Source organism: Meleagris gallopavo, chromosome 1, assembly GCF_000146605.3.
Source record: "Meleagris gallopavo isolate NT-WF06-2002-E0010 breed Aviagen turkey brand Nicholas breeding stock chromosome 1, Turkey_5.1, whole genome shotgun sequence".
Classification (NCBI taxonomy): Eukaryota; Metazoa; Chordata; class Aves; order Galliformes; family Phasianidae; genus Meleagris; species Meleagris gallopavo.
The window spans coordinates 49,614,873-49,634,532 of record NC_015011.2 but is presented as its reverse complement, the minus strand read 5'-3'; the positions used below and the strand labels follow the sequence as shown (position 1 = coordinate 49,634,532).

At 48.6% G+C, this 19,660-nt stretch overlaps 1 protein-coding gene across 2 annotated transcripts in view; it reads right to left on the bottom strand.

Moving 5' to 3' along the window:
* Positions 1-6: 6 nt before the first annotated feature.
* ELFN2 (extracellular leucine rich repeat and fibronectin type III domain containing 2) overlaps positions 7-19,660 on the bottom strand; it is a 53,808-nt gene continuing 34,154 nt past the window's right edge. For both annotated transcript variants that reach the window (XM_019614957.1, XM_019614955.2), the window contains exon 3: positions 7-8,735. In XM_019614957.1, coding sequence (XP_019470502.1) covers positions 5,646-8,072 — 2,427 coding nt within the window. In that variant the 5' untranslated portion in view covers positions 8,073-8,735 and the 3' untranslated portion in view covers positions 7-5,645. The remainder of the gene's footprint in view (positions 8,736-19,660) is intronic.

Here is a 19,660-nt window from a genome sequence, read left to right as displayed (position 1 = left end):
AAAAAAAAAAAGAAAGAAAAAAAGAAAGAACAGAAGAAAACAATATAACTCCAACTCAAATGTGTCCATACACAACCAGGGGGGTCACAGGGCTGTTGTGGAAAGAGGAACACCAAGAGGACACAAGGAGCCAGTCCCAGCAGCTGCCTCCAAGGCCCTTCTTTACATTCAAGGGAAAACCTCCCCAGCTCTTCTCCTGGCAGCTGCCCACCCCTTCCCATCCCCTCACCCCGAGTGCTGTGCTTGTGGATGGACCAGTGGTACCAGCCCTGGTGGAGCTCACCTGACCCAGCCAGCCCCTTCTCCCCGGGGACAGGGGACAATGGGTGGTGGGAGCGGGCCACCAAAGAGCAAGGCCTCACAGTGGCGGTGGTGGTAACGGAGAGGCAAAGGCCAAGCCAAACGCGTGGGGATGGGGCAAACGGAGGGGGACCCATGAGATGGGGAAAGGGGAGAAGGGTTGAAGAGAGGTGGGTTGAGAGCTGCCTTCATGGGGAGAGGTATAGAGACAGCCTCACTGTGGCTCAAGGCAGGGGAGGAAAAGGGGAGGCAGACCAAGGGAGCCCCTCATAGTACAAGGCCAAAGCGGCTGGAGGGACAGGGTACGTGTGTGGGGGGAGAAGGGGAAACAACAGACACCCCGTCTGCCCCTTGGGGACACCCCAAAACATCTGCCTTCAGGGGGGAGATGAAGTGGGGCAGGTTCCTCCAGCCCTATGGGAGAGCCCCATGGCCCAGTGAAGGGTGGCATTCAGTGTCCTTCCCACTCAAAGCCACTCTGAGGCTGCTCAGGTGGTGGGACGTTCAGCAGGCTGGCTCCAGGGAGAGGACATGGCTCCATGAGGCTCCTCTTGTGTGCAGCCAAAGGAGGTGGTAGCGGTGGAAGAGGACTTTTCTCCAGGTTCCCAGAGGCTGTGTGTGCTTCCAGATGCAATCGAGCTTTCTGATGAGCAAGAAGCATGGCAAATGTGCTTCTGGGGCCCTGGCTCCAGCAGCTCCTGCCCACGTGGCAGCTGCCCGCCCTGTAATGCTGAGCTCTGCCCTACGGAAAGGGGCCACAGCTCATCATGAAGCCCATCCAGCTTTTTCTCTTCAGGAACTGCTGACTATTCCCCACTTCTTCTCAGAGAGCCTCCACCCCTGCACTCAGCCGTTTCACCCTTTATATCCCATTCTTTCCTGTACAGCCATCTTTTCCCCTCTTCCTTCCAGCCTGTCCCTCTTCATCTCCCTCTATCTGTTTCCTACTTTCTCCCTCCCCATCCCTCCATCTCTCCAGTATAGATCGTCCTCATCCCTGCCCCTCCTCTTCCTTCCTCAGTTCCCTTTCCTGCTTCCCTTATGCATATCTCCCCCTCCTTCCCCCAAGCCTGCCTGGCAGAACCTCCTCCAGGAAGACAGGCTGATTAGCATTGCAAACACACATAGGCCTCCTCAGCCCGACATAAATCTTCATTTGTCAGTCATGAATATTTCACACCTGCCTCAGGAGGGATTTATTCAGCATGGAAGAGTGGGGAGTGGGAATGTGGCACTGGAGCATGAGCTGGGGTCAGTCATCACCTACAGGTGTGGGGAAGGGGAAGGGTTCCTGGGGAAGGTGTAGACCACACCTAGGGTCTTGCTTTTACTCTTCTGGATGCAGGAATCCAACCCAGCTCCCCCTCAGCCTATTCTTGAGGAGAGAGCAGATCAGAACTCCCTTTCATTTTGCATTCTCCACTCTTTCCAATGATGTGAACTAAAACTGCATTGTTCCCTGTCAGTAGTCACCAACACAGAAATAATGTGTGAAGGGGGATAGTCCTTGTTCTGCCCCATGGACCTACTTTGCTCTGCAAGAGGGCAAGGATGAGGAGCTATCACCAAAACCAAGCTGTAGAGGGCTTAGAAGTTCTGGGCATTCTCTTGGGGCCTTTCTCTACCATGAAGGTCTTACAGGTGTCATCGTGCCATTCCCTCTGCTAAGGCCACCCACAGGAAAGGGATAGGATAGGCCTAATGCAAAGCCGTCTGCAGTCAGTGAGAGGAAGGTGGTAGAGGGTCTTATAGTGATTGCAACCAGCTTCAAATCAAGTTCTTCCTGTATCACGTTTCCCTGCAGGTGAGGCATTCCTGGCTCCCCCAAGAATGGCCTTGCCTGTAAATCTGGGGAAGGTGAAACCAGGGCAGGGGGATGGTAGAAACCATTTCTCTTATGAGATCTATCTCGATGGGCCTCTCTCCTATTTCTAAATAATTAGGTGAAATGATGAGCACTTGGAAGAGCAGGCCTTTGGCATATAACACATTCCCCTTCACACACACAACCCTGAAAAGCAGCTAAAAGACCACATTTGGGGCAAGGGGAGTAGACACTGGAAAGAGGAGTGGAAGATTTTTGTTGGGTTGATTAGGTTGGGCTCTCTTTGGAGTGCATTCCCTCTCAAACTTGTAGGAATCTCTCATAAAATTATATCAGGGATGATGGAGAGGAGCAGGAAAAATGGGGATGAGGATGGGAGAGACTTTGGGGAGGAAGTTAAATTCCAACAAACTGGCACATATACAACAGATGTTTGCTCAGAAAAATACAATAAAGTCATCATGCAAATAGAACGTTAAATCTGCCTTCCTCCAAAAGGGCTGGCATCACTTTGCAAGCCCTCATCCCTGGAAAGGGAGCAGGACAAGGAAGAAGGGAGGAGGAAGGAAGGCAGGATACTTTGTTCCCTTTTCTTGCCCTCTTCCTCCCACAGAACAGTCCATCTTGTGCAAACTTCATCCACTGGCTTGGAATGGGGGCTACAGTGGGGAGAGAAATGGTTTTTCCCCCCCTACCCAGCCTTACCCCCACCACAGGCAAAAGAAGGGCCTGATGACAGTTGTATTCCTGACCTTTCTTTTTTACCTTGCTTAGGTGATGTGGGGAGAGAGCAGAAAGCATTACAGTTTTTTAAGTCTTCCCTCTAATGCTATAAACTGAGCAGAACTTATTACAAGACCATACAGGAGTGGAGAAGCACAGGGAGAGAAGAGGTGGGGAGAGGAACAGAACTCCATCCCCCTGTGTCTGTCATCCTCCTTTTCCTGTCCAATTCCGTGCCCCAGTTATTAGCCTTTCCTGCTTGGATCATTGCCAGGCTGGAAGACTGCTGGGCCTGCTCTATGTGATAGCTGGAGAGGTCTCTGCTGTGCCTGTGGATCTCTCACAGCATTGACCTGTTTTGGTTTGCTGTGTTGTCCCAGCATGGAGGGACACTTGGCAGCAGAGATGTGTTTCATCATTCTGAACACATACAAACACACATAACCCTTTGGGGTTTCTCTGGCTCTTACACAGTGGAGTCAACTCCATGAATACTTCTGGACTCAAGGCAAAATGATGCTCTGACTAAGGGGAGGTATGGCTGACAGTGAAAGAGACTGAGGCAACAGGATTCGGAGCTGTCTTAGAATTGTTGCCAGCAGCATCCCTACAAGGAAGGGACCCCAAGGATTTTCACAGGCTTAGACCTTGTAGATCTCTAGTGATTTTTGCACACCAGGCTCTGTCTACTGCTGCTCCTCACTTTCAGAAGATGAAGCTATATCACAGTAGCACTGAAATCAGCTGCCACAGCTGGCAGTGCAACAACCTGACAGATAATGGGATGGTTGTCTGCAGGCAGCACATAAATAGCTCCCAGAGAATCTCCTAAACCTTCATCCTTCTCCCAGGGCCCCCAGACATATTGAGGATTCTGAAGAGTGCCTCAGAAAGGAAATAGGCACTTGGGAAAGACCAACACAACACAGGCTCCCACTCTCATCCTGATATGAGTGAACAATTGTCAAGAACAGTTGGGATGTGCAGCTCGTGGAGGGGAGGCCCAATGTGCTGTATAAAGATGCATTCTGCAGGCAGCTACACCTGCCTGACAAGGAAAATGTAGAGGAAGGAGTACCAAGATTGTGCTTTGTTGGGCTGCTCATTAACAGGATGAAGTATACAGGGCAATAGGCTCGTTCCTAACTCTGTGGCAGATCTTCTATCCAAAGGTCAGAGTCTGGGACCTAGTAAAGGAAACTCATTTTTTTTTGCCAGGAAATTGAAGAATTCCTATGAGAAGTCTGTCTCAGCTAACTGTGAGGAGGTGAAGGGCTTAGGAGGTGATAAGTTTGCTCAGACTCTCACGAGGGCCTTTAGGTATTCAGAGAAACATTGCTATCCAGAGGCTGGTACCTTCCCTATCCCAGCACATGAGATGCGCACAAAGGGAGCTTCTCCTGAATCTATCCTTACTGGACCCATTCTCACATTTCTTCTGTGCTCCTTCCTCCACTCTAGGCTGTCTCCTACCCATGCTGAAGTGCCCATGGGCTATTCAAGTGGAAGAAACTTTGTGGCTTTTCTGTCAATTCAGTGAGGAGTAGATTTCTGAACATCAGAAATTCTATTCTTCACATACACCTACTCTACCCCTCCTTAATCAAGAGAGGAGAATGGCTGATGCTCTTCTACCCCATTCCAACATGATGCAAGTCACTTGGGAAGAGCTGCAGAAGCTTTGTGCAGAAGTTGTTCTATTTAGCTCCTCTCCAGGTTCCTTATTCATAGTAAGAGGGGCAGAAGAGTGTGCCAAACCTACTGACCAGATCATGGGTTTGTGTGATGGGAAAGACCTCTGACCTGTGACACTCATGGGGAGATGAGAATCCTTTACACCTCTGAGAGACTGGACCTTCTTACCTCCTTGTCCACCATTCCTTGAGGAACTGACTTGATGCGCAAAAGAGCACAGCCATACCCCTTCAGTGATAGGCATATAACTGGCTCTGAGCAGGCCAGTCACTCCAGAGTCACTAGTGTTCATCACCAACATGGTGGGAGAAGGGACCTGGGGAGAGCTGCATGGGCATAGAGCCTGTTGCGTGTCAGGTCTTCCTCCTTCTGTCTTTCACACTCTCCCTCTTCCAAGGAGGGTGGAAGTTCATGCAGTATTTATTTTAAAAGTGCAAAGGAGCCCTAACAGAGATGGATAGGGAAGAGGAAAAGGAAAAGGAGAGAGCTTCTTCCAATAAATCCTACCTGTCTTGGAACATGAGGGGTGAGAGAGAGAAACGCTTCCACTGCCAATGGAAATGGGGGAAAACTAGTGTGATGAAAGATTTGGAAAAGTAGATGTATCAAGTGGACAGAGCAGCTTTCTAAACAAAACTCCTCCTCTCCCACTGAAAAGAAAAATCAGCTTTCAGTCAGCAAAGAGAAACAGAAAGAGCAGTAATTCATAGCTCAGTTCCATTCCCAGTGAGTGTCCATCCCTGCCTCACCCTGGTCACCATTGCCACCTCCTCCCAGGCCAGTCCCACCTGCACACACTCCAGTGCTGTTACCACAGTGTCAGAGCAGTAATCTCCTCCCAGTCATCTGCAGGCAGAACAATGGTCCCCGTAACACAGTAGAGACAATTCGGCTTGTGTGTGTGTGTGTGTGTGTGTGTCTGTGTGAGAGAGTTTTCTGTTGTTGTTGTAAACTTTAAGAAAAGATTCTGTCAGTTTTGTATTTGTCGGAGTATTTTGATGTTGGTTTATTTTTCACAGTCAAGTGGCATTTTTTTTTTTTTCTGGTTGTTGGGGAAGGGGGTCTTGTTTTGTATTGTTTTCTTGGAAAGAGTAGGGAAGAGTCACAGCTTCTGCTGAGCAGAGACTCCCTTCCAGTAATCCAGGATGTCATGCAGATCCTCATCCTTGGCAAACTGAACTTTCTTCCGCAGGGCATGTCCAGCTGCCATGTAAACCTCCTCCCTATGATGCTTCTTGTAAGGCCGGAATCGCTCCCAAATCTTGTGGGTGCTCTCCGATGAGTACTCAGGGCTGGAGGAGTAACCCGAGAAGTAGTGTCTGGGGGAGAGCTGGGAATATGTGGAGTCTCGCTTCGAGCGGGAGAGCGGCTTGAGGAATGACACCCTCTGGCTCAAGGTGTCTGCGCTTTCCTCATAGTACAGGGCCGGGAAGGAGTGTCGGTGCTCACTGCAGTGGTAGGAGGGCTTGACCTCCAAGTGGTGGATGGCGCCTGGGGACACCAAGGGAAGACGATCCAAAGGGCTGTTGAGTGGGCTGCCCTTCTCAATGTATTTGGAGTCAGATTTGCTCAGCGGTGGGTGGTCAGGCACATCCAAGCTGAAAACCTTGGCGCTCTTGATGGAGCCACTAGAGGAAACACTGCAGGTCTTTCTGGCCACAGCAGCATCAGCACTGAGCTGGCGCTGCAAAGGGTGGTGGGAACTTTCCTTGTAGGGTGGGGAAAGAAAGCTGGGCCGCTCTAGCCCACCCGAAGAACTGGCAGGTATGGACTGGCACTCAAAGGCCATGTCTGAGTCAACGCCAGTTCCACCCCCCAGGAAAGAGGCTGTGTCCAGCTTGAGGGCATCAATGCAGTTGTTGATGATCTGGTTGACTTTGTCTACCTCCTTGGCAATAGTAGAGATCTCAGCAGCTGAGCCTTGCCCATTGTCAAGCTCCCTCAGGTCCTCATCCCGTGGGGTCCGTTCCAGCCCATCCCCACCACCAGTCCGCACCTCAATGTAATTGCCTTTTGTGGTGACTTTGGGGGTCTCCATCCCAGTCTCCATTGACTTTGGTGGGGGCAACTTTTCCCCAATCATGGAAGGGATAGAGGACATGCGTGAGACAGGGATGACTGGTGGCTCACCCAGTTTCTGGGAAGGATGGACCATGGTACTGGTATCAATATCTGATCCATAACGCATTTCTAGGATTGTCTTTTTTACATTGAGGGACTTCTGTTTCTCCTCCTGCATCCTCCGCTTTCGCAGGCAGTAGTATACCACCCCAAGGACAATGACCATCCCGAAGAGACAACCCAGGGTGGTCATGATATAGTGCGTGGTGGTGGAAGTACTGGAAATAGGATCCTCCCTGCCTTTGCTCCTGGTTGCAAAGGTCAAGCAAGTGTGGTTATAGCGTCTGTTGTTGCGGATGGAGGCCACACAGAAAGTGTAATCAGTGTGGGCCTTCAATTTGTTGACAGTGACATATTCCTTCTTGCTCTTCAGTGTTGCGATGTCAGAAACATAGCTGTTGTTGTACTGAACCAGCACATACATCTTACTGTAGGGCATGGGGATGGTTACCATCAGGATGGCTGAAGTGATGGTGACATCATGGAGCTTGATGCTGGGACTGAAGGAGGAGTCAGTGGTGGAAGAAGCTGGAGGCTTGACAGAGAGGAAGTCTCCAGGACTGATGGCTGAACCCTCATCCAGGTCTCGCTGGGAGTCAGGGGTATAAGGAGTGGGGTTGACCCTGGAGAGAGAGGGGATGGTGCCACCTCTGCACATAGACTGGAAAATGGTGATGGCATTGCGGTTGTGGTGAGGCCGAGGTACCAGGAGAGGGTACCCAGCAAACTCTCGTGGAGTTTCACACTGGAGCCGGTCGTAGTTCTTGGTTACATTGTTGAAGAGCGCCAACCAGTTAAGAAAGCTGTAAAGGCTACAGTCACAGTTGAAGGGGTTACCTGCCAGCTCACACACCATAAGATTGCTCAAGCTGGTGAAAGTGTTCCCCTCCAGACGGCTGAGACGGTTTGAGGATAGGTCAATGCTAATCAGGCTGGGACACTCAGAGAAGGCAGTAGGGGTGACCAGCTCAATCAGGTTGTGCTGCACAAATAGAAACTGGAGCCGGGCCATGCCCCTCAACATGCCCTCTGTCAGGTTCGTAAGTTTGTTGTAGCCCAGCTGTAAGACCTGGAGGTTTGTCTGGCCCATGAAAGCCCCATCCTCAATATAAGAGATCTCATTCTTGGTCAGGTTCAGATCAGTCAAGTTGCCGAAGCGGTTGAGGGAGGAGTACAGCACCACTTTGAGCTTATTCTCATTCAAACGCAAGTCATGCACCGTGCTGTTGATGTGCTGGGGGATAGTTTCATATGGGGGCTGGTTCTGGCTGCAGATGGCCAGCCACACATAGCCTTTGTCCCCCTCAATCAGCCAGCAGTCACCCCGCACGGTGCCAGGGGAAAACAAGCAGAGCAAAGCAGCTGCCCAAAACCCCAGGCACATCATGGTCTTCGGTGGTGCCTTCATCAGACCAAAAAATGTTTAAAAAGAAAGAAAGAAAGAAAGAAAATAAGACAACAAAAAATTCAAATTTCAGGACCACAGCAAAAAGGAAAGTAAGAGGCACAGGAAAGTGAAAGGAGCAATAACTAGGGGCTTAGCAATGGAAGTGCATGAGCACCCCAGTCCTATTGGGTGCCATCATCATCATTTCTTCTTGCCCTCTGGGTCAAGCCAGGAGCATGGAGCAGGGAGAATACATGCAGTTTACTTCCAGCACACCCAACAACTGTGACCAAGGATGAACAGTATGGGAGAGAACTACCTTGTGCTTCTTTTCTAAACAAAAGTTCAGACGGAGGAAAACAAATCTTCGATGTTCATGAGCAACTTTCTCACCTTTTCCAATGTCTTCCCACCCACCTGCCTCCCACACCGAACCCACCCCAAAATAAACCCAAACCCTCCCCCCTCGGGTCTTCCCCCGCCCCTCCACGGTGTGATTTGGAAGAATAAGGCAAGGCTGCCTCCTCTGTCGCTCACACTCCCTTCAGTTCCTCCTCCTTCTTTTTCTTTTCTCCCGGGTTCCTTCTGAGAAGCTTCAGAGCTTCAGATCAAACAAGTTGAAAACAAAAATACAGAGGGAGAAAGAGCAAGTGCACATGAGAGAGATCCATCTGTCACTGGAATCTGGAAAAGAAAGCACACAGGAGACAAGAAGAGGCATCAGTTGGAGGGGGTCTTTGCAGTAAGAATTTAGACGATGTGGTTTCATGAGAAGAGGGAGATGGGGAAAAGATAGAGTTGCAGGGGGTGCTCACAAGGGGGGAATGGGACCTCCTGCCTTGCTGATAAGCCTTTGAGAAGGAACCCTCACGACGTATAATCTTATATCAGGGGTATGCAGAAGAGTACCCAGGCTCTGTTATGCAATGTAATCACAGCCAGGGACGTGGGGGAAGGCAGCTGAGGCAGAAGGGGAAGGGGAGGGAGGCTGGGAAACATACGGCTGCTATTGCGATTGGTTTAGAACTCCTAGTGTAAACAAAGGCAAGCCCCAAGCACAGCTAAAGCCAACGATTTTCAGCTGCCTGGAAATCATGTACACAGAATGCATGAAGCAATAAAAATGAATACAATCTCTATAACAAAATTAAAAAAAAAAACTTTTTATTTGTTTCCTCCCTTCCTTACTGCAGGAAGGATAAATAATTCAAAGCACTTGTAACCACTTGTGCTCTAAAAAATTTTCCTGCCTTTTGGTGCAGGGACAAGGCTGTTGAGGTGAGCCAGCCCAGCTGGAGCATGCAGAGGAGCTGGATGTAGGCAGCATGTCAAATACTAGTCTCCAGTCTCCCACCAACAATACTAGCGGTACTGTTAAAGGACATCATTCATCCACCTCACCCACCAGAGAAAGGTATACAGCCTCCACCCTCCTGCTGTGCCCACTCTATCTTGGGGCTATGAATGCTGTTCCTCTGCAGGAACAGACACTTTCCAGGAATCAAGGGCAAAGTGACATTTGCCCTAATGTATATGTGGGATCTGGGCAAGCTCTTGGTCTTGACTAGGAAGGGCAGCCTGGAATCATAGAATCATTTGAGTTGGAAGGGACACTTAAAGGCCACCTAGTCCAACTCCCCTGCAATGAACAGGGACACCTACAGCTCGATCAGGGTGCTCAGAGCCCCTCCAGCCTGACCTTGGATGTTTCTAGGGACAGGGGATCCACAAGCAATTTGAGTAAAATCTTCCCTCTAGCCATGGTTTCAGCCCTTCTCCCACTGTGCTGAAAAAGGAGCCTGGAAGGAGTGCCCTCAGGCAAAGGAAATCATTTCATACAGCAGAGAAAATGTGGGCACTGGGCATTATTTTTAACTGGGGAGGAGAGGGGAACAGGAACAAAACAATAGAGAAAAGAAAAAAAAAAGATTCTTAGTGAAGAATAAAGATTCCCTATCGACCTTTTTATTTTGGGGGGAAGGTTGCTCACTTAAAATACTGAAGGTTTTGCCAAAAAAGCTGAATCAATTTCTAGCATAGACCCACAAAGGGCAGAAGTAAAATGAAGGAAGATAAATGGAGGAAGAGTGAACCCTTGAGGAACAAGACTTACATCTGTGGAGAAATCTGAGCTGATTTGGGTCTGTGGAATTACCAGGCCAGCTGGATTAAGGGATCAGAGATAGTGTCACGGAGAAACACTTAAATATTCAATAATCCAAAAAGGAAAGCCAAGATGGAGAACAGGAGGGGGAAGAAGAACTAGACTGAAAGAAAAGATAAAATCTTTTCAACTCCACAGCTGAGTCTGCCAAACTTGAGTCATTTGTGGTTGTCATATGATGGTCTCCAGCTGCTGCCTCACGTCCAGCTTTGCATCAGCCAGCACTGATGCAGAAGGCAGGGGCTTTTGCAGTCTGTTGCTTTGTTTCTCAGCTTTATAATCCAATGAGAAATCATTTCCTAATACTGCTGCCCCAAATGCATCAGAGAGGAGGCACATCTGGCTCTCCATAGATTGGTACCCACAAACTTCTGCTTTCCCCTCAGTCCAGTCCCCTGTCTTGTTCCCTCAGCCCCTTTGCTTTGTTCCCTTCTGGAACAGCACAGGCTGTTCCAAGTGCTGTGTTGAACTAGTCATTGCCTGCTGTGGCTTGTCCATGGTGCACAGAAAGCAACACTGGGACCAGGAACCACTGCTTTCAGCCCCACCAATTGCTGAGACCCATCCTCATTTCACTCAGGCAACACAAAGAGGGGTTGGAGGGGAGATGTTCCAGCAGCCTGGAAAGGAAAGAGGTGGCTGGGTTAGGCAGTGGAAGGAAATGAAGATGTTATTTATCCCTGGTATGTGTTGAAAACACAGGGGCCATGCAGAAAAGATCTACTTTCCATCCACCTCCAACCTCTGCAACCTTGCCTCAGCTGCAGACCAAAAAAGGGCCCAAATCATTCCTTAAGCCAGATTTATTGGCTTCCTTGGGTCCCCATGATGGCTGTAACACAAGAAAGTGTACAGGAGTTTATGCAAACCTCTTCCATTCTTCCCCCAACAACTCCTGTATCCCCACTGTCTCACTGATCTCAAGGGCCCCAAGGGCAGCCCAAACTGCAACCTCACCACCCCTGCCCATGGCCAAGAACTCTGTTTCATCTCAGATCGGGGCCATCAGTCCCTGTCTCAGCAAAGCCATAGATGTGCCAGTCTCCAACTTCACCATAGCCCTGCTTTGCCTTTCATGAGGACTTCAGTGCTCCCTGACATAGAAAATGGAAGGCCAGGGACAGAAGATCATCAGCATGCCCTCCCTCAGCTGTTCAGAGCCAAATGAACATCAATCAGACAGTGTCACAGACCAGCAGTACAAGGAAGCAACACTATGTCCTTCCTGCTGGCCCAAAAGGTGCTGACAGCAGAGTTGGCTATTTCTCTCCTTTGCTTCCCAGGCAACACAGTAAGATATCACTAGGATGGAGGGTGGGCAGGGAGAGCAGAGGTAAGCAACTACAGCTCAGATAAAAGCTGAAGAAGGAGTAGGCATGAGTTGTGGAGAGCCTTGCTTGGACAGAGGCTGTATATACAGGTGAAATGAAAAAGTGAGACACGGGACCTGTTTTATAAGGTAGATGCAAGGATACCACCACCATTTATTGGGTTCACCTTGCTGTCAAGTTCCAGAACTTTTCATTGTAACGCTAGATAGCTCCTACAGCTTGCCTTGGCTTCTGTCAATCCTCATGTATGTGGGAGCATCAAGGAATAGGGGTGGTGTTGTGCCCATGAATGGCTGTACCCTCCCTTGGCTGGCACAAAGTCAACCCATCAGCTCCAAACTCCCAATAATTCATCTCTGGTTTATGCTCTATCAATGGATGCCTCAGTGTTATTGGTATTCCATTGCTTTGGAGTGTTTGAGGAATAGCTGAAGGCCACAAGAATGTTTCATCTGTTCAGAAGAGGAGAGAACAGGGAGGTTTAGGGAAAGATGGAGTAGAGGAAGTCCTGAATTTGAGTCAGAAGATAGGTATCCTGATAGTCATGAACAGCCCTTTGATTCAGAGATCAAAGTGGCACAGCAGGTCACACAAGAGTACAGTCATTAGTTAGATAGCTAGGTATGAGGATGGATTCAAACACAAATACTGAAATTATGGACAGGAATGATGTGGGCCTGGCCTTGAATGCCTCCAGGAATGGGGCTTCCACAACTTCTCTGGACAGGCTGTTCCAGTACCTCACCACCCTAGCATAGGCTGCCCAGAGAAGCTGTGGGTGCCCCATCCCTGGAGGTGCTCAAGGCCAGGTTCGATGGGGCCCTGGGCAGCCTGTGCTGGTAGTTGGCAGTCCTGCCTACAGCAGGGGGTTGGGGCTCAATGATCTTTAAGGTCCCCTCCAACCTAAGCCATTATATGATTATATAATTCTATAATTCCATGTAGGGAAAGGAGGCCATTTGAGGGTTTGGGAGGTAGATGGACCATAGCTGAGGGAGGATACAAGATCTAGGGTGCACAGCATGAAAACACAACCAGAAAAGCCACATACAGCAGCGGTTTGGGCCTGCAATCTTGACCTTGTCAGCTTTGTCCTCCTGGGGCCCAGTGCATTGAAAAAGCCAGCACTTAGTTCTACCATTCCTTAAACGGTGCTAAGAGCCTTACATTAGAAATGCATGCATTAAAAAACCGTCAAACACTCTTGGCTCCTCTGGGGACACCCCGAAACCAGGCCAAGGCTCCTGCTGCTTTCTTCTACTTTGTGCTGAGGCTGGGAATCTGCACTCCTTCCAACTCAGCATGCTGCCAGGAGGCCTTAGGGTGCAAATGCCACCATTAAAATGCTTTGCCGTTTTGGCTTCAAAGTCCTTCCAAGATTTCTCTAACAGCTTTCCAGAAAAAGGGGAGCTGCCTTTCCCAGTGGGGCTTGGAACTGGGGGTTAGTACTATCCATGCCTGCTTAATAATTTCTGTGATACACGATGCTCTGTTGGCGTCTCTGGCTGCTTCAAATGTCTGTGCTTCCATCTTCCCACCAGGATGGCCAGAGATGGTCCTTGCTTTTGCCCTTGGCTCTGGTGAAAGCACAGTGCCTTGGGAGAAACACGCAGCATGGGTGTGCCACTACCCAACAGCAGCCCCTTCCTTCTCACTCCACTGCCTCCGGGTATGCTCCCATTTAACATCATGTTAACATCATGTTGCACAGTAAAGAAGCCGTGGCTGTACCCAGTGGCATCCAAGAAATCCCAAGATGATTGAGACAAAGAGAAGTGACAACGGAAAACCTGATGACCTGAGGATTTGTGATGTGGAAGCCACTTGCGTAAGAGAAAGGGTTGAGCTCATGCAGAACTCTTTTTTTAATGGGGATCTTTGAAGGTTTCTTTATTACTTTATAGAATCTTAGAATCATAGAATGGTATGGGTTGGAGGCCCCATAAAGATCATCCAGTTCCAGCCCACTGCTGGGCTGGAACACCTTCCAGTGGACAAGGTTTCCCAAAGCCCAATCTGACATGACCTATGAAGAGAAAAGAAGAAAAGCTTTCTCTTTTATCCATTTTATCCCACTATTTCCACAAAAGAATAAAAAATAAAAATACATAAAAACAAAGAGTTCTCAGCATCTCTGAGATCATTATTACATTTGTTTGAAATTTGCTCTCTAGACTCAAGAAGTCTAGAGGACAGACAAGCTGCTTTAGGCAAAAGCATAAAAAGAAAAAAGAAAAAGAAAAAAAAACAACAACCAACTATCTACAGAACCACCATGGAATCTTATATAGTAAAAGCTGTTTTCATGTCACTGAGCAGTCAAAGCCTTCATCCCTTACATGGTCTGGATTGCTATCAATGGGTCCTGCTGAATGTTGGCCATTCAGTGCCAGAGGCTCTCTGAGTATTGGCAGAGCTCTGCTGCAATAGAAATCCTGTGGTTCGACTCTGGACTGGTTCATTTCACCATACAAATCCACAGCTCCTGCTGCTCTGAAAGCCATGAGCAGAGAGGAAGTTCCCAGACTCCAGCTGTCCCCAGGATGCAAGGAAGCCCAAAGCTCTGACACACCAGAAGGACACTGTGGTGAGGAAGCCTATGAAACCAACACACCATCTCAGCTGCTTCTTACAGGGAAATGCTGCAAGGGAGCTCACAGAGCTCAAACAGCAGCTGGGGCCAACAGTGTCTTGCACAACGAATCATAGAATCATTTGAGTTGGAAGGGACCTTTAGTCTCCATCTAGTCCAACCCCCTTGCAATGAACAGGGACACCTACAGCTAGATCAGGGTGCTCAAAGCCTCTCCCTTGGATGTCTACAGGGATGGACAGCCACCACCTTTCTGGGAAGCCTGTGCCAGTGCCTCACCTCCCTTGCTGTAAAAAGCTTTTTCCTTATTTCCAGTCTGAATCTCCCCTGTTCTAGTTTGAAACCATTTCCCCTAGTCCTATCACAAAGGATGGGCACAGGAATGCCCAGGCCATGCTGTGCATCCCTGCTGATCCTTGGCCTGTCTGGGACATGAGAAGAGTTGAGGTGACCTAGAGCTACATCCATCATATTCATGCACCCAAGCTCAAGCAAATCCACGAACACTGAATCCAAATCTTTGCAAGGCTGAACAGCTCAAATTCTAACCATGAACAAAACAGCACAGTGCTGTAGATACCCTTCCCACCCCCCCGCCCTCCCATCGTGCCTCCCCAACTGCGATTAGATGCCTAATTTGTTAGGCAGCAAGAAAGAGAGAATGGGAAAGCTCAGGGGAGGAAAATGAAGCAGCTCAGAAGCATGAAAGAAAAGAGAGAGCTTTAGAAGCGTAAATCATTTTAAAGCGATAAACACTGGCAGAAAGGTCTTTCATATGCCATTGCTTCCCTGGCAGGCCGGAGAGCCACTTTTGTTTTTCCAAAGTGAGATGGTTACCTTTTATATTAATATGATTATTGAAGATTAAGGGGTATTTGCATTGCGCCAGCACCACCAAGACAGCCAACAGCAACAGCTTGCAGGAGCATGTGCAGGGGGGTTAGGCTTGGGGAACATCATTCTCCAAGAAGAAGAGGGTGTGAGGAGATTGCAGGTCCCATAAAAATATTAGCAGTGATAAAGCCGCCTTCATCGCTCTCGCCTCAGGGGAAAGAGGGGCCTGGGAAACATCACTCTCCTTGTTGTCACCCAATGAGCTCAGGCATCGGCAGTGGAAGGGCAGAGGAACAATTCCTTCTGGCTATAGGGAGAGAGCGTGGGCTCCATGCGTCTGTCCACAGAGACCCACCATGGGGAGAGCAGCAGCAAGGTGGGCTCTGTGTGTGCATCTGCATGTGTGTGCATGTGCATCCATGTGTGTGTGCATGAGTCACTGCCAAGGATGGGGTAGCAGTGTTGGCTCCAAGCTGCAAGTGGAGGTGGACTAGATGTGGAGGAGTTGCTGTAGGTGCTCAGGTGGGTGTGCAAGCCAGGAGGGAGGAGGTAGGGGCAATCGCTCTATGAAGCAGAGTGAGTGTTGACTCCTGAGGGGAGGAATTGCCATAGGGATCTGGGGAAAGAGTTGCTCAGGAGTGCCTCTGTATGTGCATGTGTTTGCATGAATCAAAAATAGGGTGGGAGTGCTGGCTGTGTGTGAAACGCTGCAGGGAATGGGGCAGGAGTGTGGGATGTCTGTGGGTGTGTGTGGATAACAGGAGATGGCCATGGTTGTGAGTGTGTGTGGATGCAAGAAGTGCTGTGGGAAATGAGGGAAGCACAGATCTTGCATTTGTGTCCTGATGTGAATCCCTGCAGAGAGCAGGGTGCTGTGCCTGTGTACATAAGAGGCTGCCTGCTGTAGGGAGCAGGCTATGAGCATTGGCATGTATCAGTCATGGCTGCAGGGGAGGGCAGCATGTCCTGCATGAGGCCAGGAGAAATTCACAGCTGCATGTCATGTCCTTGTGAAGGCCCCCTACACCCTCAGGGTCACCATGGCTCCTCTGCTGTTCTATGCTGACTCTTCTGCCCTGTATCACAGAAAAGCAGCTCTTGGTTTTCACTGGGCTGGCTGTGAATGGTTGGCCCACAAGTAATTTGAGAGATGCCCCCACTCAAGTCAAACAACCGTCTGGTATTTCTGGATACTAAATATGTCCCCAGCAAACCTGGAAGTTAGGAAGAGACTCGGAGCATGAAGAATCACAAAGGTCCTGGGCTGGCTGAGGACTGAAATCACTTCACAGTTGCACTAGCAGCCAGATATCTAGTGAATACCTCCACACCAGCAGATTCTTGCGGGTCATAGGCATTCCAGCATCCTTCAATACGCTTTCAGCATCCAGCCACCCTTCCCCTGAGCAAGGGTCTGAGAGACGTTCTCTCACCAGCAGTGACACCTCTCTCCTCTCTTCTGACATGAGGCAGAAGCAGAGGAAAAGGTGTGGGAGGACATGGAGAATCTCTTTCTGATAAACCAAGAGCGATAAGCTGTGGCAGCACGTGCTAACAGACTCTGCAGAACCTCTAGCTCTTCCTCTGGTCAGTGCATGCCTAGAGCTAGTAGCACCACACTAGGCAGGATGTTACATTTCCACATGGCTGCTTCCATCTCCCCTCCATCCTCAGCCCCACTGGGAGAGACCCTCTTCCCAGCCAGCTCACCCACCTATATTTCAAGCTAACATCTGACATGCATTTTGACACAGCCACGCCTTCCTTCCCTGTTCTCCACTACCTTGCCTTGTTTAGAACCGTTTTTTTTCTTCCATTGCCAAAACACAATGACTGTTATAATTAACAGATTATCTCAGTGCGACAGCTGCAGTCCTTTGAAAATTAGGTTGAATAACAGGATCCTGCCGTATGGTAATTTCTTTTCATCTCTCAAATATTTTCTCTCTCACACTCATTTCTACCTCATTTCTTTTTTCCTTTCTTTCTTTTCTCTCTCCCTCCTCCCACCTTTCACCAACTTCCTGCCTACACGAATGATTTCTTTGGAGTGAGGCAGGCTGAAAGGCTCTCTCTACCTCCATCAACTGTTTTTATTCTTCCCCCCTTACTATCACCCCTTGTAGAGAGGCATCTTTGCCAAGCAAACACACCAGGAAAAAATGTTCTTTGCTTTGTCCCATCAGAAACCATGGCAAGAGGCCCTCTCCAAAGCCCCAGTCACTGGAATTTCACAGGCAGGGGACAAATAGAGAAGTGGGAGCACCTTTCCCATGGGGAGCTGAGCGCAGCAGCGTGGCCAAGTGGTGCATGCCGAGCCGGCCAGGGTGCTCTAGTCACCAACCCAGCCTGCCGCCTTCTTGCTGAGTCAGTATCTGCCCCTGACTCACCACTTGCTCACTGAATGGGAACTGGCAGTACTTACATGGCATCTTTCCCTCTCACTAAGGCAGTAGCTATGCTACTCACCACCCCCTCTCCCCATTATCCACCTACATCTGTCTCTCTACAGACTCCATCAACCCAATCCAGGCAGAAAAGCAGCTCACTGGAAATTTGGGGTTTCACAACCAATAATACAACTGGCGCGGCTCCCAGCTGGACCCAAGCCTCTCGAGACCTCCTCCTCCAGGACTGCCATTCTCTTTGCCTCTGATGCAAACCACATCGAACCATCCAACGAAGTGGATGTACTTCTCGGTCTCTGCTTGGGAGGACATGCTAGCAGGTAGCATTTCAGACTGCTGTAATAACTAGTTAAACTTATGGGGTAGGTCTTTGGGGATGGTGCCCTGCATTTGGCAATCTATAAGTTTCAAGTTAGATGTGTTCTGGACTTAAGAAACCTGCAACATTGCCAGTGAAGGTAGTAGGGGCATAAGTCAATTATTCTCAGTATCTGGCTTGGACTCATGCAAAATTCCCCTATCCTTTATTGTTCATTTCAACCATGTTTGTAATCTATATAACACCAGTTTTTAAAATTAAACACTCTTGAAAAAATTTGTGCTCGGAGTGGTGTACTCCACACCATTCATCCATTCCAGCTATCTGACCTCACCCACCTCTGCAGGGGCCAGCTCCTGCTGACTCCTGGGCCTGTTCCTGCCTCCTCAGCACAGCCACTTCCTCTCCCCTCATCAAGTTCCACCTCCTTTATTTCCTTAATCCCCGACTCAGTAGAACAGAAACATTTTGTCACCATTATTCTGCCAAAAGCCCAGTTGAGTCTTTAACAAACACTCATCTGTTCCATTGTACTTCAGCAGTCTTCAATAATGCTCCTCCTTGTCTTCCATGATCACTCTCTTTTCATCCTTCACCACTCTTATCCTGCATTCTCCCTTTGCTTTCACTCTAAGCCCTGTGTTGGCTGGTGTTGCATCTCCTCATTCATTCACTGTCACTTATCTAAATGCTACCTATACTTATTAATTCTCCTTTTTTTCTAGTAGCATCTCTCCTCTTAGTGCTTTGTACAGTCCTACTTACGTATCCAATAATAGTATTTTCCCAATGAGTGAGTCATATACCCCCTTGCTGACATTTAGAATTCTCCTTGTTCTTTGAAACACGTTTATTCATCCCCCCTCTTACAATTATATATGTCGGCTCGTGGTGTTGCATTTCCTACAGCAGCCATGCAACAAACGGATGATCCATGCAAATAACCCAAAAAATACCTGTCTCTGCTGGCACCTTGTCATTCTTCATTTTAGTTATGTAGGCCAAAGCTAAAACAAGGTATGAAGCAATCAAAAATAGGGGACAACTTGATTTTCAAAACATCCCACCCTTTCCTTTGTTCTTACTCAGTCCAGATTTCAATCTTTTTCTTTTTTCACCTCATTCACTGCTCTGCCTCTTTCAGTGCTGTTCAGTAGCAGGGTGTATGGAGTCTGCAATTGGTACTGGGCATCTGGTTTGCTAGGTGCTGTCAGTATGCTCAGTGAGAAACAAACTTTATTCCAGATTGTATCCAAGCTGGAAGGACAAGGGAAAAAAAAAAAAAAAAAAACAACCAAAAAAACACTATCACTCTGTTACCATGGGCATGGGAATGCCTTGTCCTTTATCCCAGTTAATGCATGCTCTGTGACCAGGCATGAAGCCGTATCCCCCTAAATGTCTCTCAAGGGGCTTCATCAGATAGCCCTAGTAAGCAATTCATCTGGAGTCTCTCCTCACCATTCACCATAGCCCTTTTTCCTTCCTCCACACTGTTCTTTGCTTCTCTTCCAGCCCTTAGTCACCTTTGAGTATGCCATGTTTTATTTATTCCTTACTACTACTCTTAATCTGCATAGGCCAAATGCTAAGATCTGAAGTTACCCTGACTCATTTCCTACCCAGGAAAAGCAGTGATTTCATTCAATGGAAAAGCCTGTGATGTCAGTCTGGACAGAAACTGATGCTGCCTGGGGATCCCGCATGGTTATTTCTTGCTCCCACATCCAGATTTCCATTTAGTGATGTCCTTAAGCATGTACCCAACAGTGAACCTCTGCAAGTTCCATTCAGCTTCTCAATCACTTTCTTCTGCAACATCTGTGTTGATGATTCCCACATCTTCCAAACATAACAGATTTTCCTTCTGTTCTTCCTCTCCCTCGCCTCTTTGTTACCCACCCACCAACATCCTTCCTCTCACTTCGAGAAACTGAGTATTTTTTTTCCCTTTTTTTTT